General features: G+C 32.4%; 2 protein-coding genes across 2 annotated transcripts; one reads left to right on the forward strand and one right to left on the reverse strand.

Moving 5' to 3' along the window:
- Nucleotides 1–1935: 1935 nt before the first annotated feature.
- LOC114274881 (uncharacterized) lies at nucleotides 1936–6534 on the forward strand. Its single transcript, XM_028216863.2, has 5 exons — nucleotides 1936–3516; nucleotides 4401–4591; nucleotides 4833–5039; nucleotides 5393–5453; nucleotides 5755–6534. The coding sequence occupies exons 1-5, from the start codon at nucleotides 2806–2808 to the stop codon at nucleotides 6307–6309; spliced, it is 1725 nt and encodes a 574-aa protein (XP_028072664.2). The 5' UTR covers nucleotides 1936–2805; the 3' UTR covers nucleotides 6310–6534.
- Nucleotides 6535–9449: 2915 nt separating this feature from the next.
- LOC114274880 (peroxidase 42) lies at nucleotides 9450–13924 on the reverse strand. Its single transcript, XM_028216862.2, has 4 exons — nucleotides 13168–13924; nucleotides 12858–13046; nucleotides 12286–12451; nucleotides 9450–10305 (listed from the first exon to the last, which is right to left on the reverse strand). The coding sequence occupies exons 1-4, from the start codon at nucleotides 13402–13404 to the stop codon at nucleotides 9896–9898; spliced, it is 1002 nt and encodes a 333-aa protein (XP_028072663.1). The 5' UTR covers nucleotides 13405–13924; the 3' UTR covers nucleotides 9450–9895.
- Nucleotides 13925–22510: the final 8586 nt, after the last annotated feature.

Below are 22510 nucleotides of genomic sequence, written 5' to 3' on the forward strand. Positions count from 1 at the left end.
AAACTTAGCCTTCTTATCATGTTTAGGACATCATGAGGACACCATCCCCTGTGGACAAGAATTGGGTTAGGTTAATGGGGAACAATTAGCACTACTCTATACTGGCAGCTGGCCTTACCAGTTACCCCTAATTGAGGCCTCATTGTTTGTCTTATTAAAGAAGTTTTGGTAACTATTTATAATATTTAAAACATGAAACAACAACAACGACATGTATAATAATAGTATTGAGTAGCCTAGGATGCTCTTAATCTTCTGATTGTTGGGGTGTCAACCCAACCCACACTATATTGTTGTTATTAACAACAATGTAATGTGACCCTTGTATTTAAATGGAACTGTGAGATCATGAGATTATCAACTATACAGTGATTGATTCATTTGTCTTGGTAATTTCAAGAACTATAAGAAGCTTTTTATAAGCCAGATTGTCTTGGTTCAAATCCCATTTTCTATTAGAACTGTGTTTGGATTTACTGATTTGGGAATAAAAGAAAAGAAATGCATTTATCTAGTTCGTATTACATTTTTGGGTAAATAACGAGGAGAGAAATGGATAGTGATTCTCTCAAATACATATTTGTAATGGAGAGGTTCTGTTATATGATTTAACGGTGAGTGTAATGATCTTTTTTAATTTAAACTAATTATAAATTTTAATTTCTATTTCATAAATGGAATCTTTCCATTATGGAGAGGATCAAAATCCAAGAGAAATTGAGTGAGATGAGAAAAAATTGAAAGAAGCCCATTTTTGTTATAACCATCTTTTTGAATCTCTCCAAAATGAAGTGATTGGGGGAGAAAAACAAACCACCAAATTTCAATTTCTTCATATAATGCCCAGCTGTCCCTTAAATATAGAAGAAATTAAAGAACTAACACCTATAAAAAGTTATTTTGATAATACGACATGAAATTATTTATTTATTTTATGTAGTTTAACAAAACAAGATAGGAGAGAAATTATTATATTTTTTCTTCTTTTCTCTCATATCTTACGTAAAACCTTTCTTTTATTTTTTCTCCTACATTCCCAAACAGAGTGAGAGTGTCAAAAACAAACTTTAGTCACTGGATTAAAAACTGATTATACTGTGATTTTATTTTTCATTTTTCCCTTTTTCTTTTGGATTAATTAGACGGGCAATCTTTAATTATCACTGAATATCACTTCATCCCTCAACTATAAAACTATATACTTGAGTCCTCAATTATAAAATTGTACAATTGGGTAAATTTCAATATTTTTCTTTTAATATGTCTAATGTACAAAAATACTACGTACACAAAAATAAATGGATGAGAACTAATGAAAGGGTCTGTAGTTGGTTCTATAATTAATTTATGTATCTGTAAACTTATTGATTAACTAATGACCTTGAAATTTGTATTGAGGTGTCTTGAACTCTTTTATTTGACGGGACACCTTGTACCTTTGCTTCATGGGTCTTTGATACCTCCACAAATTTCTCATCTTGGAAGTTCCCTTTTGAGGTTTTGGCTTGTGGGTGTTAATTGAGTTTTGGATTAAAGCAACAGAATTTGAAATATATATATATATGTACTTTTTTAAAAAAAGTAGTAGTGTACTTCAATGGTGGAGCTTCAGTCCTGTCCTAGCTTGGTCAATGATTCTGCATTCTGTGGTATTGAGGAAGAAGTGAAAGGAGAGAGTGTGAATATTGTTGCAGAGATTTCAGCTGAGCTACAGAGGGAAAGACAGAAGAATGCAGAGCTTATAGAGAGGATATCAATACTTGAAGCTCAAATACTAAAGAGAGATAACAACTCTCTACTCTCAAATGGACAAGTACGATTTCCTGCTTCATATTTGTTTTTTTATCCCCTCAGTTTCTTAAAATGTATTTAACTCTTTGGTTGCTCTGATAATGATTCAGTTTCAGCATCTAGATACGGTATTAATCATTTTTGTTTTTGTTTTTTTTCTTGGGTTCTTATATGCAAATTATGGGTTCAATTTGATGATTGTCTTCATTATTTAGTGATGAATATCCTAATCTGAAAAAAGTTTATATTTACTTATTGGTAGTTTTTGAGTCTTTGCCGGATTAGCAAGAGCTGATATGGTTACCATAACCATGAGAACATAGGATAAAATGAAGCAAATAACCTATATTAATCAGCAAGCTATGGTTAGATAGAAGACATAATACTCTCAATTTATTTGTTCAATTAGAGGGATTAAAAGATTGAATGCCGCATTCATGAAAATAAGATCAGAGAAAATATAAGTAGGATGATCATAACACTGAGAAAATGAATGCAATTTTTGTTTTCACTCACTCTGGTAGAAAATAGTAAAACCGTTCCCACATTTTAAATGCATGTGACACTAAATCATTTCAAATTTTTCTATACTGATGTTGGGCTATATGTGTAGTTTAGAAACTAGAAATAGCCGAATAACCATGTCCATGCACTGTGTCATCTCTGAAGACAATTTGGAAGTAGATTACTCTTATATTTGTATTTTTCTGTTAGCATTTATTTTCTATATATGCTCATAAACTACTCATAAACTGCAACACATCAGTCTGAAATTTCAAGGAATTATTAAAACACAATTTCTTGGAATAAGGCACAATTTCCACAATCTTTTGCATTGCTCATATTGGTCAACATCATTAATGTCAGTTCTTACGTTATCTCTTCCAGGGTAACTATCCCAGTGCAAAGAAAAGAAGCTTCAAGAAATTCAAGAGCCAAAAGGCAGGATTTAGTACCCAAAAAATTGAAGATGGAAACAGCAAAACCTTGCAGACAAAGCATGACACTCGATGCATGTCACCAAGAGAAACAAATCTAGAGAACTTCATAGTCAACTGGATGAGCATGGATGACTCCCAGTTTCTCCATCATGAGAAATTGAAAAATGGTGATTCTGTTGCTGATTGTGATAATACAGATGATAGTGATGATGAAGATGATGAATACGTTGATGATTATGACAGCGATATTGATAATAGAGATAAGGAAAAAGGAGAAAATGAAAAAAATTCTACTGAACTAGAACATCTTCCAGAAGAAGGTCTCGACAAGAAAATACATTCACCATACTTGGAAAGTTTCTCTAGTGGTCATGTCGAGCCAAAATATCCACTTGAGAGTCAAGAATTGCACAAGGATATCATAAAACATAGTTTAGCACATGATATAAAACCCATCAATAACAATAGGGAACTAAAAGAACATGATAGGAAGGAATCCAAATTGATTGGAGAGTATCAGGTGTCATTACAAATACCTACTCCGGGGAGAATGTCAATGCAGAAAAAGTCCCCAAAGGTTGCTTTCTGTCCAAAGGAAGTTAAGTGGATACTTGAATCAGAAGTGCTTCAATTGAAAAATGCTCAGTCTCACACCATTAGGAAAATCATAGTTTTTGCATCTCTTGGCATAAGGCATGGGTGTGAAGAGATGTATGAATTAGACTTCAATCATTTTAGCATTTTACAGAAGGGCGAGCCGTACGTGTCTTCAGAGAATCCCGGGGTAAACTAGTTAATTTCACACCCATTACTTAAATTAAATCTTGATACTAGTTTACTGACAAAGTTTCTATCATCGCTTACTATCATTTGCAGTATCATCATCTGTCTGCAGTTGTCTTTATTTTTATTTTATTTTCTTGTTCCAATTTCTTGTGTTCTTTAAGTCAAGCAATACAAAGAAATGAAGATATTAGTAGGTCATTTTAGATAAAAAAACACTTATAGGTATGACTATCTAAAACCAAATCAAGTCCTAAACTCCTGTATTTCCAATCTCCAAAGACCTTCCTGTCTTCCAGATTGGAATGGACATATCTTTATTGTTATTGGACCAAATTAGTGTGCAGCCTCATGTTATGTGGTTTTGTATGGATAGACATGATTCTTCTGACTAAATCTTCTTAGCTTTTATTTCTAGCTATTAAGGGAATTCCTTGGTTATACTAGTTCCAAATGTATCATTAAATATACTTGCTATAGCATGAGTGGATAACATATCATCTCTGCAATTTCTCATATCAAGAATACTGGTTTTATATCATGTGACAAATCCATGGGAAATTGAATAATGAATCCTTTGGATGTCAGTGGAGATTGGATGAGTCTCGTTCTTGTATCGGATGTGGAATGAGTTCACTATGTTTTATAGCATTTGAATTGGCTTATCATTCATAATGCTTACCTGAAACAAAGGCATTTTAGAATTATTAAAAATGAAACTCTATTTTTCTTAGTGACAATGTGTTAATGCCAACCTGTGTGCTGAAGCCTGAAGTGATGTATAATATGATTTGACCCCTTATGACATCAAAATGCCCATTCAACAACTGTTTTCTGCTCTGCATTAAGCTCAATTAGCTCTTAACCAATTTAAAATCTATTCAGGAGCACGTTCTATATGAGAATCCTGGTGTCCGAAGGAAGGTCTTCTATCCTAACCGACAGAACCCGACATTATGTCCTGTTCAAATACTTGAAGAGGAGAAAGCTATGCGTCCATCCGATGCTAGCTGCCCATCATGCTTATTTCTGTGCATTAAGTATGGAGGAAGGACAAGAAATCTTCCCCAAAATGAGTGAGTACTGTTTCCATTATCTTTTCATGCATTTGATCATACATTCATGCTCTCATATTTTTTTTATTTTTCCATTATCATAGAAAAAGCTTGTTTTTGTATGTTTCCATATTACCTTTATATTGAAATGCTAATCTAAACAAAGCTGGGAGTCACTCAGTTATAAAAGGTTCTATTCCATTAAGAAAGTTGATCTTGCAGATTTTTAGGGATTGAAGTTTTTCTAATTGAATTGTTGCAGATATGTCAGGCAGCGCATGGGAAGAAACAAGCTGAAATCTTTTGGACCCGTTATGTGTCAAATGGCAACGCTTGTCCACATTCGAAGTGGAAGTTTCTTCTTCAAGGCCTTGGGTATCGCACTTTTGTTCATGGCTGGTTTTCCTGATGATCAGGTTCAGAAGGAAACCAAATACAGAAACTTGGACCTCCTTCAAAAGTATTACAGGTAAATAACATTTCATGCTTGTTGGACAAGGATTATTAAAAGTTCGAACTGGCAGCAGAGCATTCTTGTTGGCAAGCTCAATTGTGAGATTATCAATGTAATTCTATTTTTAGAGTACTTCTATGCATTTGCTTGAGCCTTCATAATATTAACAATTCATACCAATAATGAAGTGGTAACATATAGTAAACAAGCCATTTTTATTGATCAAATGGGATTGACATACAAAAGAACTTCATTTGTTCTTAACAATACGTGAGAGATGTCTGAATTGGTTGTCAGTTTAAAACTTTTGTGGCTTGTTCTCCATTTTCTCACGACTCTTAGTATGCTTCTTGATCTTCTTATTTCAGGACAGATGACGATACTGAGGGGGAGGAATTATTTCTTTCGCATCCATTGGCTTGTGATACTGTAAGATCTCTCAATTTGTTGAGCTTCTTTTGATCTGCTATTGTCTTAATCTGTTCCCGTGTAAATCTAGAAACCTCAAGAAACTTATGTTGCCCGGTTCATAATCTACATTTTTGTTGCCCAATGAATTCGCTATAAATTGCTCCACGAGATTGAAGAATGGGTTGTTAATGACTGCTCCCCAAAACCATGACTAGTCTCTATTTTGAAAATTAATTTATTGCGTTCAAGCCTTGAGAGCACTTCTAATTTCAATTGGCGATAGTTTCTGAGTGGTAGCTTCATGTTCTTGATATTTCAGGAGGCTTGTTCCAATCCTCATCAGCTAACTGGGAAGCGAATTCCAGCAAAATCAAAAGGCAAGAAACACACAAATCCAGTAATCAAGCCCCATAACTCGCAGAAACCCTCAATTCAACAGTCTAATCCATCAAGTTCTGCATTTACGACACAATTTGGGTTAATGGGGTATACCTCAATTCAAACTCATGCAACAGTTTCTAACCCCGTGGTCAGTAATACTGGTCATCATTGCATCTCCTACCGAAACCAAACTTCATATCCTATGTTTCCACCTCCACACCCTGCAAATTCTTTTGTGCCCATGCTGTATTGGCCACCCACTAATGCATTTCCTCCTTGTCCTTACCCATCATCTTCGTATGGTTACCGGTCTTTTCCTCCTACCGGGAATTACATCCCTGTCCATCCACAGCCTTATTACAGTCATACTTTAATCCCAAAGGTGTCTGAAGTCCGGGAGACGAATGATGGAGCCTTGAAAAAATCTGACAGTGACTCGGTGAGTAGTTCAAGCAGTACAGAGCCAACACAGGAAAGAACAAGCTTTGAGTAATGCAACTTCATGCATTTCTATGTCTCTTCTCAGCAACTACGTTAATCTTGTAGCAGTGAGCTTGAATATCTCGTGTCAGTTTAATAAGGAATTGAGAAGTTTATGATGGCATTTGTAGAGCAAATTCATATGAAAGACATTCCCAATATCTTGTAAAAAATTAGATTGATCAAGGTTTCTTTGTTCTCTTTAATCCAAGTATAAAAGGTTAGTCATTGCCATTAACAAGGTGTGCTGATCACCAAAGGGAAGTACCCCAACTACAAATGTGCAAGACTGCAATGAGGCAAAAGGGTATGCTCAGGTTCAGATGTCATGTGTAGAGAGGTTGGTGGGTGTGGCTCCTACGGACTTATCCTATCAGACTGAAACAGAAATGATCCAAAGCCATAGTTCCAATGGATTGGGTAAGTCTTCTTCCCATAATGTGATCTCTATGCCTTGGAGTGGTTTATTTAAACCTGAGATTGCTAAGAAGAAAGTAGTTAAAAGCCTCAAGAGATACTCGGAGGGTTATGAGAACAATCAATTTCAAATCCCATTGGAAATCTTTAAAATTGGGTTTAAGCAATGGGAACATGCTCTTGTGGGTTATTTTATTGATAGAAAATTGTCCTTCTTCCAAGTGAAGACTTGGGCCTACAAGTTCTGGAGGGAAAATGTTGAAGAGGTTGTAACGTTAGTAATGGCTACTTTGTATTCAAGATTAAAAATGAAGAAACTTTAAAGTCCATTCTTGATGAGGGGTCTTATTATATTGGGAGCAAATTGATTGTTATCAAAAAATGGCACCCTGGTATGAACCCTTGCTAAAAATGTCTTCTCAAGTGTGCCGATATGGGTAAAATTTTTCAATGTGCCGCTTGAACTTTGGACTAAGGAGGGATTGAGTTACATAGCAAGTTTTATCGGTAATCCGTTGTACCTTGATAAATTTACTCAAAATCATAGCCGGTTAACATTTGCTAGAATTTATAATGAGATAGAAGCTACTAAAGAGATTCCACCCTCCTTTGTTGTAAACTTAGGATATGGAGAACTGTTCAAAATCAAAGTAGAAATTCCTTGGAAACCCCAAGTGTGTGGAGAATGCAAAATATTTGGTCATGCTACAAATTTGTGTCCAAGTAAACCGAAAACTCAAGCTCCTAGTAAACTCAAACAAGAGTGGAAGGCCAAAGTAGTGGCCGAGATGAAGGAGGGAGGCAAGCCAAGTGAATGGGTTGAAGTGAAAAAGAAAAAAAGGCAAGGATGTCGTTGATGCTCCTATGGGTAACTTTGTTCCTATACCTCCTCCATCTTCATTGTATGCATTTGATATTCTCAATACTTGTGTAGCCATTGAGGAGGTTTCTTTTCATGCGAATTTTAAGAGTGTGCTTAATGCGAATTGCTCCTCTTTGAAAATGAGTATCCCCTAAAAAAATATTCCGAATTTTAAGAGCGTGCTTAATGCGAATTGCTCCTCTTTGAAAGTGAGTAACCCCTAAAAAAATATTCCAAATGAAGAGGCTTCAAAGGAAGAGAAAGAAATTGTAAGGGATGTAGGTAATATAAATGTGTTAGCCCCTAGACGATCTTCATGTTCCAAAGGAGTTCCTCAATCCCATTCGGATGGAACATTCATTGTTCCATGGACAAACCCATCTTCAAAGGTGCAAAACAAGAAAAAGTTTCTTGAAAGAATTGCTAATCTTAAATTTGCTCAAGAGGTTAGCCTCTCTATCAAGTCTAAGAATCAAGTTGTAAGACTCCTATGAAATTGTAAACGTGTCCGTTGATTGTTGCTCGGCCTAGTTTTTGGATTTTCTTTATATGTTAATTTACTTGTTAGATTTTTGTGTAGAAGCTAGGCATGTTTTTTTTTTCTCTCCTCGAAGGGTGTGTTGTTTCTGGGTGTGTAATGAGCCTCACTATAATATCTATTTTTTGGTATAAAACTTATGATATACCTACTATTATAAAAAAAAAAAAAAAAAAAAATAGAAGAAAAAAAAAGGTGTGTTGATCACTTTCGATTTGCAAATAGAGGAACAAAACATATATATGAATGGACAAGATTTTACAGAATTTTCTGATAGGGCCCACTTCAAAAAAATTCCATTCTGTAACTGGTTTCCGTGTTAGTTTTGTCAGGAAATGGGGTGGTTGTTATTCTCTCGGCACAACAGTTACTGTTGTACCCTCATATGGGCCCATTAAGAGACCCGCTTTGATAATCCAAATCGTTCACTTTTTAGAATATATCAAGTAGAACATATCTGTAAAAATTCAAATTGATCGGATATCATTAACCTTTTATCAACCTTTTATCAGCTCACATTTTTTGTGATGGTAGACACCAGTATACCTCAGATATCTGTTGTTGAAGCCTTTGGTTGATTCAAAATGAAGTCACTCTTTTGGAAAAGATGCTACAGTATCTCTCTTCTTTTTAATGGTGCAATGATGTTCAACTATCAAGTACCATAAATTTCAAAAAGTTAAAATCTAAAACAAGTAGTCAAGATGCATGTTCAAACAATTCAAGCTAAACAACAAAGTTGTTTTCTTCCATACGCCAAATCATGATAATACCATAATTCATACACCCCAATCAAGTTCATATGGTAGGCCACGTCTATATATCCACCATCGTCCATTTGGGCTTAATCATCAAGTTTGAGTTAATGAATTATTGCAGAAGTCCCTCTCTCACAGTCTCTTCTGTCTCTTGCTCACAACTTCAAAGGGATCTCGCGTTTCAAAGCTCTTCTCCATCACACGATCCAACCAAACGCCCTATCCCAAGACTCATCTCCACCGCACGATTCGATCATTTTGACTGAATCAAGTGATAGAGAAGCTTGAAGTAGAAGATTCAGAAAGAGGATATGGCCCCACTCTATGCTACTCTTTATCTCTTTGTCTGGATTTCAATATATATAATTCTCTACCTACCAAAAGATATTGATTAATGCATAAATATGCATAAAGTCATATTTGCTCATGTAAGGGCATCTCCTTCACATGGGCATCTTCTCCTTCACATATCTAATTTCTTTGTTGTCATTTCTCTTACTTTGATGCAAGATGCGTCTTTTTCATTTATTTCAATACAATATGGAGCCCTCACTATTAACATCATGAAAGAGAGTGCATTACAGGCATGAATCATCATCAACTTTCATCATTACAATTCAAGCTTTACACACAATCACCACCATCCTTAGATACATCCATGCCAACATTAACATCACAAGGAGAAAACTACAATGAAAACATTACATACTACCGACATTGTCACCACCATCTTCAACCCATTCAGCAACACTATTACATATCCAAAAAAAACTTAGAAAAGTGCTCATGATTTAAAATTTACGGATCAGATTCATTATAGGTGTGACCCTACAACAAGACCGCATATTTCAAATTTTGAACAATTTTCTGAATAGTTTTTCTGAATACATAACGCTTCTCCAAAAAGCAAACCCCCCATTTAGAAAAATAAAAATAAAAATAAATAACCATCTTATTTAGTCACTCTTCTTCACTCTCTTCGCATAATGAGAGTGAGACTTAGTGATTCACAAAGCTTCTTCATCTAGTGGTGCTTGTTGGCAACATTGCATTGCAATCTGATCTCACCCTGAGTGCCAGTGAGAGGGTTGTTCTCAGACAGAATAGTGATGGCTCTTCCAAACTCCTTGAAGAAGTAGTCTTGGCTCTTTGCCATTTTCTTCACATAAGGCTTAGTCCTCTTGTCTGTGGCTAGTTGGTGATCCACTATCAACAACCCTTTGTTGTCCAATATGTTTCTGTAGTAGTTGTTGTCTAGTACCATGGGTGTGCCCCTGTCATTCCTCACATATTGGACTGCTTTCGGGTCGGGGATCGAGTCCGGGCACTTGTGGAGCATGTGCTCAACATGGTCAGGGTTAAGCACAGGGTCCACCTCTGGGTACAATCGGTGAACCAATTTGACACAGTGGGTTCGACCCACACTGTGAGCACCTATTGAGAGCAACAAGAGTAAAATCACATAACTTTAGGCACGCCTGCCGGATTGTCTATGCAATTGTCAATACACCCAATGCTCCTATAATTATGAGCATAGGAATATAAATGTGGACTGGACCTGGGGGGGCTACCACGGGCACGATACTGCTACAGTGATTTGCTCATTTTATAAGTCTAATGGACAACAAAAATGGTTTTAAAAATAAATTATCTATTTTTTAATTTTTTTTTCAAGACGAATGTAAAAAGAAATATGGCTACAATTATTAGATTAATCTGATTTTTTTCGTAGACAATCTACCCATAGAAACTTACAAATGAGCAGACTGAATTATCAAAGTTTGGTGAACTGGACAGGCCAATTTACATTGGACTATAAGCTCTGCTCTTCTAAAATTTATAGAGGGCTGGTCTCCCATTACTGTTTCAGCAATGGTTGGTGGACCGAAACTACATGGCTCGAATGGCTCGAAACACTCAAAACGACGTCGTTTTACAGAATTCAGGCCATTCGAGCCACAGAATTCGGGCCACCAAACATTATTCTTACTGTTTGGACTGAGCAGAGGAGTCCCAAAATTTGAGATAACGACATTTCAGTTATACCGACTAGGCATGTGAGTGCATAAACAACTGTGCCTTTGTTTGTCACAAAATGCTGAGGGGTCGCAATCTTGACTATTGAATTACTTGATCGAGTTCAAACCCAAGCTTGAATTACTTGATAAGCCAATCTCTAATTTACATATGTAAATATAATATTAACTAATAATGTCTTCAAATTATACAGATTCGTTATATTTAGATATTTTCTTTCTGAAAGTATTTCACTTTGCTTGGTTAGAGTTTTCCAAAAATATTTTTCAGAAAATTCTACTTTCTTGTTTTTCGTATTTTTTTATTTTTATTAATTTTTTTTTAATATTTTAAGCATTTTTTAAAATTTTTAGACATACTTAACATAAATATACTTAAAAAGTAAAAAATTTGTGAATTTTTTAAAAAATTCACTAAATACCAAAAATACAAAAAAAAATTACAAGAATTCAGTACACTATTTATATTTTTATGTATTTATTAATTTTTAAAATATTTTTTCATAAATTTTTTACTTTAGATACATCTAAATAAGGTGCATCTAAAAAAATAAAAAAAAAGTTTAAAATTTTAAAAATATTCATTAAAAACAAAAAAATACGAAAACCAAAAAACTTAGTTTTCAAAAAACTTAATCCAAAAAATTTAAACCAAACACATTGTGATATTGTAGGCTTTTAGGTCTCGTTTGGCAAGTGATTTTTTTAGCCAAAAAGTCAAAAAGTCACTAAAAAAATTAAAAAACCAACCATCTATACCAAAAGTCAAAGATTCTATTTTCTCTCTACTTTTTGCACATCTTTTCGTAAAAAGTCAAAAAATATCCCAAACATACTAGTTTTTTTTAGTTCATATTTTAGCTAAATAGTCAAAAAGTTACTAAATTAGCCTGCTCCCAAACGAGGCCTTAGTGTATTAAAATTTCATGTTTTACATGTAGGTCGTAATAGATAGATTTATTGTCCAATAGATTATACGATAATTAATGATATTTTTCATCAAATACTATTAAAAAACATCACTACTTGTTAATTTTTATCAACAGTTTGAAAATTTTGTTATAAAAAATGTCACTAATTATAAATTTTAGCGACAATTTAAAAAATTATCACCAAAAAAATCACTAATTTTCAACTTTCAGCACAAAAAAACGTAACTAATTATATGTCTTAGCGACAATTTATAAAAATTGTGATAAAAAAGTTACCAATTATTAATTTTTAGCGATATGTAAAAAATATCATAAAAGGTTATTTTTAGAAATGATTTTATTAAGATTTGTTTTCAATAGGGGTTGATAGAAATTAATTCTAATGAGCTATTGGTGGTTGAGTATGTGTATGGTGGTACAATAATATGATGAGAGATGTGGTATACCTAGCAAGGCAACAACTCCGGGGGTGTCAATACCAATAGATCCAAACCTCTCTAGTACAACTGACATGCTCTCATTGTGATCTGGTAGGTATTGCTCTAGCACTTCTGCTCTGCTCTTCCTCCCATCTCTTCTTCCGGTCTTTAGAGGGATGTAAGGCCCTCCAAGCTGTGTAAAAGCAAGTGTCGAAACATGATCAAAATTAGTATATGCTTCCAAATTGAGTAAAATCCTGCAACAACTCATTACATCCTGTTTGGATAGGGTGATTTAGAGAGAGAATAGAAGGAAACAGAGTCTCTCCTCCCAAATCCCCCTGTTTTGTTAGCTTAATAAAGGATAAAACAGAGGAATGCGGAGTTTTCTCTTGAAACCCACTACAATTGGTGTAGATCTACTGATCTAGTGTATATATACACATGCAAAGAACAAATTAAGATGAACAATGTACCTGCATTTCAGATCTATTATAAAGAACAGTTTGTGAGAAAAACACAGAAAATCAAGAGAACCCAGTAAGGGTATGAGGTGAAAATTGAAATATAAACTAAATATATTAAAGAAATTGAGTTACCGAAACAATGCCATCTCTACCAGACAAAACAAGGATATCTGCACAAGAAACAACTCCAGGGCACTCTCTCTCCACAGCTTCTTTGATGGTGTCAAGGTACCTAAAGTTCCTTAGTCCAAAGCTCCTGTCAGTCTCCTTCTCAGATAAGCTCCTTCTTGTTGAGTCCAGCAGTAGTGAAGCATCACATGACTACATATAAACACACCCAAAAGCATCTATATATAAATCACATAAAGAGAGAGAGAGAGAGAGAGAGAGAGAGAGAGAGAGAGAAGAGTTGAGAGAGTGAATTATATGTGTGTATATGTACCTGAACAGCACAGTCATGGAAGATGTTTCTGAGCCAAGAGAAAGCAGTGTTCTTGTGGCGCTTGTAGAGAAGCTTAACTTGTTCTTTGATGATGTCTTCAGCTTGAGGACATGAATCTTTGTAGAAGTTCATAACAAGACCTGCTGGGTCATTAGCTTCTTCATTTTCTGCAAAAGCTGATGTTACTAGTGAGAAAGAAAAGATGGCAAAGAAAAAGAAGAGAGCTTTGGAACCCATTCTTGATTTAGGAGACCTTGCTTTTGGATAAGTTGTGGCTGGCTAGCTGCTGCTTAAATAATGCAAAGAAGGATTAAACTACAAAAAAATAATAGAGACAACCTCCATAAATTGGAGTTATGACTCTGATGCCATTTAACTTTTTTTTATTTTTATTTTTTACCTTTTCTTATATGGGGAATTATAACCTATTGGAACGGAGAAAAAAATTACAAAAAAATATTGGGATGCAATTCATTCTGTGGTAGAGTGTAGGTGAAAAGTTGTGGGGGTTCAAGTGTTACTAGCACCCCTTTATATTTGTGTAAATAAAAAAATTATGTCTCATTGGGATGTAATTTCCCTTTCTTAGATATATAAAGTGTCTCATGAGCATTGTTTAACCAAAAGCCTAAATTACCGAGACATTGTAATTAAATGCTGATATTTATTCTTGGTTTGGTCCCGCAATAATAAGATTAAATATACATCATTGATTTAGACTTTTGAGCAAATTTTGGTAATTTTTCTAGGTTTGTAGAGTTTTTGTTGTTTAACAACAGGATTTATATAAAAAATGGTAAAAAAAGTTTAAAAAATATATTGAATTTAGTAAAAAGAGTCTAGTGTTTCTCATGACCAAACGACTATTATTAGGAAGAACCTATATGTAATGCTTATACAAACTGAACTTTTCTTACTAACTGATATGATACTTATCATGCTATTGAAGTGAGTCTTGTTTTATTGCTACATAACACATCAATTACTAAAAATACACAAATAAATTAAGGTTTTATGACCAAATCTAAGGATAAAATCACTTTTTAAAGATGAAATATCTTAGTTACCAAATGTATTATTGTTGTATTTTTAGATATAAAATTAGACATTTAATAATAAATTACTATCATTTGGAACTATTTGTTTGTCTCAAATGGTAATCTTTTGGGAAGAAATTGTGTCGTCTTTAAAATGCATTGATTTATTTACAACATTTTCAAAATCTTATCGTTAAAGATATATACATATATATATTTTTTAATTTTTTGGGATGGTCTTTTTTGGATGATTTACATGACGACACGAATTGATTTCCTATTTTTTTTCAACTGAATTTTCACTTTTAAATATGAAATGTTTTAGTTCCTAAATATGTCATATATTGTAGTGATAATTTATACAATTTGTTAGTTTTTATAATAATAAATATATTTGTATATTTGTTTGCAATTGTAGCATTATTGCTTAGAAGGCCCAAATGTCATTTAAAAATCTCAACTTTGGTTAGTTGTAGGGTATTTATGAGATGGCTCTCTATTTGAATGTGATTGATCATGTAGTAAGAATCATTATATTTATATTATTATTTTTTCTAATAATATGAGGCGGTAATTGATGATTGGCGTGAGATACCATGATAATGCTATTTCCAATTACCAAAGAAATTTTGCCTACTAACATCATATTATTTGTTTTTATTGTTTTTTTATTGATAAAGAATCAATTATGAGCGTCCATCCACATAGGTGATGATACAGAGGGTGATAAAAACAAGTGACACAATTTTTTTTATTGGAATTTGGTTTTGTTGATTAACATATAGTGTGAAGTTTGTGATCAAATTTTAAATTTATGTCAAATAAAAAATAAGATTTTAAATTTGTAAAGGAATTTAAAATTTTAAAATTTATTATAGGGAAATCATGATATTGCAAAGTAGGGTAGGGGACTTGGAATTTCCAACATCTCGCAAATGAGAATTGGAGTGATGCCTGTTGGGAATTATACCACATCACACCGACACGAACGGAAGCACATCTACGTACACATCAAAGAGAAAAAACAATCACACTGATTTATGTGATTTGGCCCAAATTATTTATATTCATGGGAGAGAGAATTTTCATTATAAATAAAATATAGAATACATATAAGATGGTCAAAATACTCAAAACTTACACCACCACCTGAACCCCATACTTAAGGATAGTTGAGCCCTTACTCACCTGGTACCCACGATATTTTTTCTCTCACCCCTTACATCTTTATTTTTCTTCCCTTCGCTACTCTCTCAATCTCTCTCTCTCTCTCTCTCTCTCTAAAATAAACCTTATAGTCCACATGACTGTTTATAATAGTCTATCCTTGAGAATCCTAATTTCATACAATTAGGTAACCAAATCCTACACATATTAGGTTTTCTAGTAAATTTTGGACTTTACTATCCTAACCCAAATATATGTATAAACTAACCTAATAACTGTATGGGACCTATGTTTATCACATGAGTGGACTAATCCTAACAATCACCCCTTCCATTCATGTGGGGTAAATGTTATGTGCATCCTCCAACCTGAATGTTCTAGTTTGCGTGATACACTCTACTTTTACCTAGAAGATGTTACACCCCTTTGAACCGAGTACCCATGTTATTTGCACCTCACGCAATAGTGCTCAAATGTGTCCTTCATGGCTTTCTTTGTCCTCATGCTCAAGCCGATGAGATCGGCCGCACCTCCTTAAGGTGTGTCCATAACAACGAACCAAAATCTTTGTTAAGTTTTTGTTGTAGGCAATCCCGTTTAACAAAACTCATTTTCAGTTGTAATTTTATTCACTCTTATGTTTCAGTGAGGATGTGATTGTATAGATGCAAATCCAACCTGAATTGTGTCTATGTTAAGGAGTTTGTGATCTTGAGGCTTTCATGTGTGTCACTTCTTTGATTATGTATGGGGATCGAGCTGCCCGGTCAACTTGCAGGGGTCTAAAGGGTAGCGCCCCATGGCAAGTCGAGGGCAACGCCTAGGCGAGGTCGAGGGACAATGCCCCCAAAGCTAAAGTGGCTTGACTGCTTGAGTGGTCATTTGTGCACTCGAGCAGTGAATGACATCATCCAGTACTTTTGTAGAGCGCCTGAACTTCTAAGAAGAAAGTTTCACCGCTTGAGCGGTAAAAGTTGCACTCAAGTGGTCGGTTTATATGTTTTGCACCACCTTTATTCACACTGCTCGAGCAGTGAAATGTGCGCTCAAGCAGTCTTCGCAATTCAATTTACTATAAAGTGTGCAGTTTGATATTTTTAGGGTTGAAACCGTTCAGAATCTTAGAGAGAAAGAAAAGAAAAAGTGTTTTCTATTAGAGACTATTTTATATGAGTTTCCTTGGTGTATAAAAGGTGATCGATTGATCAATGAACTTCAACTTGTCAAACATCAAGGGTTGTTCTTATTATTTCGTTCACAAAAGAGAAAGGTATTCTTCGGTGGATTCTAACGATCTTAGGCCTGAAATTTTGGTGGATTCCAAAGTGACTCATAGTCGTGGATTTGACATCGGCATTATAGATTTAATGTTGGGCAAGACAATTCTAATGTGAAAACGAAGATGGAAAAGGAACATAGGGGTCAGTTCAATTCGGACGTGGATTTGCTAGGTAGTTAAGAGTACACTTATGCAATTCCTTTTTGTCTTCTTAGTGGATTGTTTTGTAGCTTTGGCCTATGATGTTTTTTTTCTCACAATTGGAGGTGCTCCAATTATGGTTTTTTTTACGTTAAATCGTTCTGTCGATTTGTTTGGATTGTTTTATTGGGATTGTTGTTTATTGTTTAAATTGGAATATAATCACGAATCAATATCTCAGGGATTTTAGATTTTTCAACCTTCATATAAAAAGACATGCATCCTCCCTCAGCGTACACCTTCTTGTTGTGAAACCATCTTAATTTCTATACCTGAAGCTTCATTCTATGAATATCGAACAACTTGTCGTCTTCCTTTTGCTGGCCGCCAAATATCCTTATAACTGTTGCTCACCACTGTTTACCTACAACTCATATTACTCGTCTGATGCTTAACGGTAGCTCCTCTCTTGTTATATCATACTCCACGAGCATGTACAAGTTGCCAACCAACTGTCCATCAGTGATTGGTCTTCCATCATTGATTAAACCAAATTGTTCCTAGATCACCTAGATCACAAGCAATCACCTTTGCTTGTCCTTGAATCTGTTTAAACATTTAAACTTGTTCAGAATTTGAAAATTCTAACTGTACCAATGAATCCGCAACAACTGAAAATCGTGGAAACTACGTTCACCTTCAATTTTGTATTATATGTACACATCGATATAACATAAATATTTTAAACTGTTGATTTTATGATTTTTGTCACACAAGATCATAACCCTTTGACAAGACAAAGACATAGAACCAAACCCTCAATTTGTGCACTCCATTGTGCACTGTGTTCTAATTAATCGATGCCTCCACTACGTTGCTGCATTCATTGGATTTTGATTTTTTTCTATACCACCACAATTTCTTTCTCTTCTGTGCAAGTCCTCCTTATGCGGTAATCGCACCCTTTGCCAACCGGATCTAGGATTGACAACCTTAAGCTCTGATACTACTTGTTGGGATTTGTATCACATCCCATTGATGAGAATTGAATCACATCCACACACATATCAAGGAGAAAATCAATCACACATATTTGACGCGGTTCGGCCCAAATTGCCTATATTTATGAGAGAGAGAATTTCCACTATGAATAAAATAGAGAATACATGAGAAATGACCAAAATACTCAAAACTTACATCATTACCTGAACCCCATACTCAAGGGTAGTTGAGCCCTTGCTCACTTGGTGCCCACGATTTTTTTTCTCTCACCTTTTATATCTTCGTTTTTTCCCCCTCACTACTCTCTTAATCTCTTTGTCAAAGAAACTTTATAGTCCACATGACTATTTATAATAATCTAGAGAATTCTAGTTTCATACAATTAGATAACCAAATCCTATATATATTAGGTTTCCTAATAAATTTCGGACTCTACTATCTTAACCTAAATATATGCATAAATTAACCAAATAATTATATGAGACCCACCTTTATTATAAGAGTGCACTAATCCTAACAATGCCATCAAAGTCAAAAGTCAGTGACATTTGTGAAAGGATTATGGAGGCAAAACTAAGCGTGGAAAAAGCGAAAAATTCTAGCTCATATTATTCATCTTTTTATTTTTACTTTCTTTCACACCACAAATCAGGAAATGAATCTAAGATTTAAATATAATATATAAAATTATATTTGAGTTATGAATTTGAATAAAAATTTAGAAAAAAAAAATAAAAAGACAAGGACTATGATGATAAAAAATTCATGATAGTGTAGATCCCACACCCATATAAATATTGTATACAAAAATTGTAATTTTTTATTTTTATTCCTAACATTGCTCAATGAAGATAGTGTAATAACACATCCAAATTCATGATTCAAATCACTTTTATTTTTATTTTCCTCGCTTTTCCTTTGTCAAATTTCCTACCAAACACATCTAAATAATTAGTTTAATAAACCCCAATGAATTATTTTTTTTCTGATTGGTGTATCAATATGCTTCCATTTCTCCTATTCACGTCCTGCAAAAGCAAAATGGTTAGATATACAAGTAAATTACATTGATGTGTCTTGAGTTCCAAAAATATATATATATATATACACAATTAATGTAGATAGTGTAAAATATAAAGATAAATAATGAATTACTAGTAAAAAAGAAAAGTTTTATTTGAATTAAAAATTTAAAAGAATTTAATATAATTATGTCAATTTTTTCTTTTTCTTTTTCAATCTCAAATTTAAAGATTATTTGAAAATTGATTTTTTAATAATTTTTTATTTAAAATATTAAGTTTTCAAACATTAGTGAATTTATCCAAAAATAAAGATAGTGTGAAAAGCAGTTATGGTCCTTGGAACTTGCTTAGGTGTCAGAATCAACAGCGCATTGCTGCCTTAGAGTGGTCCAATCCAACCAGTATTTGCTACTTCAACAAAGGGGTAACTCATTGATATCAATTCAATCTATTTCACTAATTTTGGCTTTCCTTTTAGACTATTAAATGGTATGATGTATATATGGATAACTCTAATACTTACAGCATCTTCAAAGGAGGAAGTAAAAGAGCATTATGAGACATTTTTACTGTGTGACTGGTTTTCTCCTCCTTCAATTGCGCTCTACATGAGAAGAAGCAAAATGTACATTTTGATTTTTGCTCTCCATAGTTTAGTCTTTATTTAGAGACAAAAGGATTTCTCGCTAAAATTACTTGCTCCCTCCATCATTTGAAAATATATATTTTTTAAAATATTTTAATATATAGATTTTTAAATAATCTAATTATATATTTTTAAAAAATTTGCAAATGCCACATCAACATATGCAGTATGTCATAAAAAGACTATTTATCTATTTATCTATATTTATAATATTTTTATTTTAAAAATTAGTTAAATTAGTTTGATTGATTAGCTAAAATAAAGAGTATGTTTGGAATACACACTAGCTAAACTGGTTAGGTAAAATAAAAATGTACTTTTATGTGTTCTTTTGCAAGGTATTTTGCTTCTTACCTTTGGAATTGCTCTTAGAGTTGCAATTCAATTGAACTTGGTTGAATTGAGAAAGACCCTAAGAGTTCTAGTGTGTTTGGTTTAAATTTTTTGAATTAAGTTTTTTGAAAATTAAGCTTTTTGATTTTCGTATTTTTTTGTTTTTATTGAATATTTTTTAAATTTTAAACATTTTTTTTTTTACTTTTTAGATGCACCTTACTTAGATATATCTAAAAAGTAAAAAATTTGTGAAAAAATATTTTAAAAAATTAATAAATATATAAAAATACAAAAAATGTACTGAATTCTCGTATTTTTTTTGTATTTTGGATATTTAGTGAATTTTTAAAAGGTTTTCTTCACAAATTTTTTACTTTTTAGATACATCTAAGTTAGGTATGTCTAAAAATTTTACAAATTGCTTAAAATATTAAAAAAAATCAATAAAAATAAAAAATATACAAAAATAAAAAAGTAGAATTTTTAATTCGAAATATAAAAGAGATCTTTCGAAACTCGAGTCCAATCACCATCCAAACTTGCTTGCCCATCCAGCCTAGGTTTAGCTCAAATATTTCAGATTAGGCTTGCCTTTCCTGAATGTACACAAAAATTATCTTTGCTTATCCTAAATGTATTACACTTCTTCAAAGTAGAGAATTCTATGGTAACCCCTCAATTTTTTTTTGATCAGATGCTCCAGTTACAATTTTATGGTCTTTAGTTAAGATTTATTGTGGTGTTAGTTATAATTTGACTATGACTCTTGTGGTTATGACTCGTTGTGATATTAGTTATAATATTATTTTAGTTATGATTCAAAATGTTTTTAGTTAAATCTTATGTTGCGTTGGGTTATAATTTTTTTTTTTTAGTATATATTTAAGTTATGACTAAAGAGAATTTATTTATGACATTTGTGGTAAACAACACCACAAATATTATAATTTGCATATGGTATACAAATCACTCCTTGAAAATTTAAATATGAAAACTCTTATGGTACACACACCATATGCAATTTTAGTTTCGACATTTGCATATTTTGTTATAACCCATTATGTTGTTCGTTATGACACATTGTGATATTGGTTATGACATTATTTTGATTATGATCCAAGAGTTATTTGGTTATACCTTATGTAATGTTTGGTGATAACTTATTTTTTTTATTTTTTTATTTTAGCCATGACTCTCATAATATTGAGTTATATTATTTGTGATAATCAAACTCATAAATAACATAACTTGTATATGGTACACACTGTTTCGAGGGTGTGTACCATAATATTACTCATTTAAATATATATATATACACTAATGGTGACCCGTGCTATGCACGGAACTTTATAAATTAAAAAAAAAAATCTTTATAATTATCTTGAAATAATTTAATATTTTGTCTTGTGTTATACATAAAATTTATAAGTTAACTTTTATGTTTATAATTTTTTAAATTATTAGTTTAAAAAATTAAAAAATATATAAATCTATTTAGTGCGGTTTTGATAATTTGTATTAAAAAAAAAAAGTTAAACCTGATTAAATGAGCTTAAATCAACTATGACATACCTCTTTTTGTTATGAAAATATAAAAATTTAAAAGTTATAATTAAAACAAATATACAATTTTATTATTAAATGTGAAGTGAAGTGATATTTAACAATAATTGATATGGTGTTTTTATTATTAATTCAATAATTTAAGTTATATATTTCTTTTGATTTTAATTTCATAACTAAAAATACAATATGAATATAATACGTACACATATTTTTAATCTTTAAGAATAAAAAGGCTTTAGAGTATTTTCAACCATTCTTCATTTTCTTTTAATTTTTTTTATCTAATTTGACAGATAGAACAAATAATAAACTTGGGAGAGATAGATTTAAACAGATAAATGAAAAATTGAACAGATAGGGAAAAGATTTAAATAGATAGAAAGTTTTTTAACAAATAAGGGAAAATTTGAACAAATTTTTCTTGAACAAATAGTCATTAAAAGTCAACGGATAAATTAAAGGGTAAAATTGAAAACAAAATGTCCATTAAAGCAAATAAAATGACTTCTCATCAAACTATTTTACAAAAGGCAGACCTATCACCAATAAAAAATATATACTGAACCTAATGCCTTGTATCCATCCTAGCTTGGATTTTTCAACAATTTTCTCTAATTTCTAATGATTCATCTTTTTTAATTTTTATGAAATTATAATTTGATAAAAAAAAAATGTTAAGGGATGGAGATTCTCTTAATTGGAATTATATTGAAATAGCATCTTGAAATAGTTAAAGTTTGAGTATGTGATTGGTTGAAATGTATAATTTGATTAATTCTCTTCTCATAATTGTATAAAAATTGACACTTATGACCACATCATTATAGATCGGATTATGAAAAGCTTTTTGAGGTGTCAAAAAATTTTCATTTGTAAATATCCTACCTATTAAAAAAAAAAAAAGAAATATGTAGTTTTTGGATATGTGTTTTTCAATTTAGATTTGTGGATATAGACAATTGATGTTTGAATTTAAAAAATTAGAAATTAAAAAAAAAAATAGATTGGGCTTTTTGGGGATAAAAGAATCCACGTAACTCCTCCATATACTATTTAAGATGAACAATTTTAATCACATAAAAAAAAAAGAAATTATATTTAGAGATTATCTCTACATATTATACTATTATATACAACTATAGCA

Source organism: Camellia sinensis, chromosome 9 (assembly GCF_055761805.1).
Source record: "Camellia sinensis isolate YWXY chromosome 9, ASM5576180v1, whole genome shotgun sequence".
NCBI lineage: Eukaryota > Viridiplantae > Streptophyta > Magnoliopsida > Ericales > Theaceae > Camellia > Camellia sinensis.

Excerpts from the sequence above, each read along its gene's own strand:
- LOC114274881 (XM_028216863.2), top strand. The coding sequence starts at position 2,806 with ATGTCACCAAGAGAAACAAATCTAGAGAACTTCATAGTCAACTGGATG. Across the intron at positions 3,517-4,400 it reads TGTCTTCAGAGAATCCCGGG|GAGCACGTTCTATATGAGAA; the intron begins GTAAACTAGTTA and ends AAATCTATTCAG. Across the intron at positions 4,592-4,832 it reads AGAAATCTTCCCCAAAATGA|ATATGTCAGGCAGCGCATGG; the intron begins GTGAGTACTGTT and ends GAATTGTTGCAG.
- LOC114274880 (XM_028216862.2), bottom strand. The coding sequence starts at position 13,404 with ATGGGTTCCAAAGCTCTCTTCTTTTTCTTTGCCATCTTTTCTTTCTCA. Across the intron at positions 12,452-12,857 it reads GTAGAGATGGCATTGTTTCG|CTTGGAGGGCCTTACATCCC; the intron begins GTAACTCAATTT and ends GCTTTTACACAG. Across the intron at positions 10,306-12,285 it reads CGGAGTTGTTGCCTTGCTAG|GTGCTCACAGTGTGGGTCGA; the intron begins GTATACCACATC and ends TGCTCTCAATAG.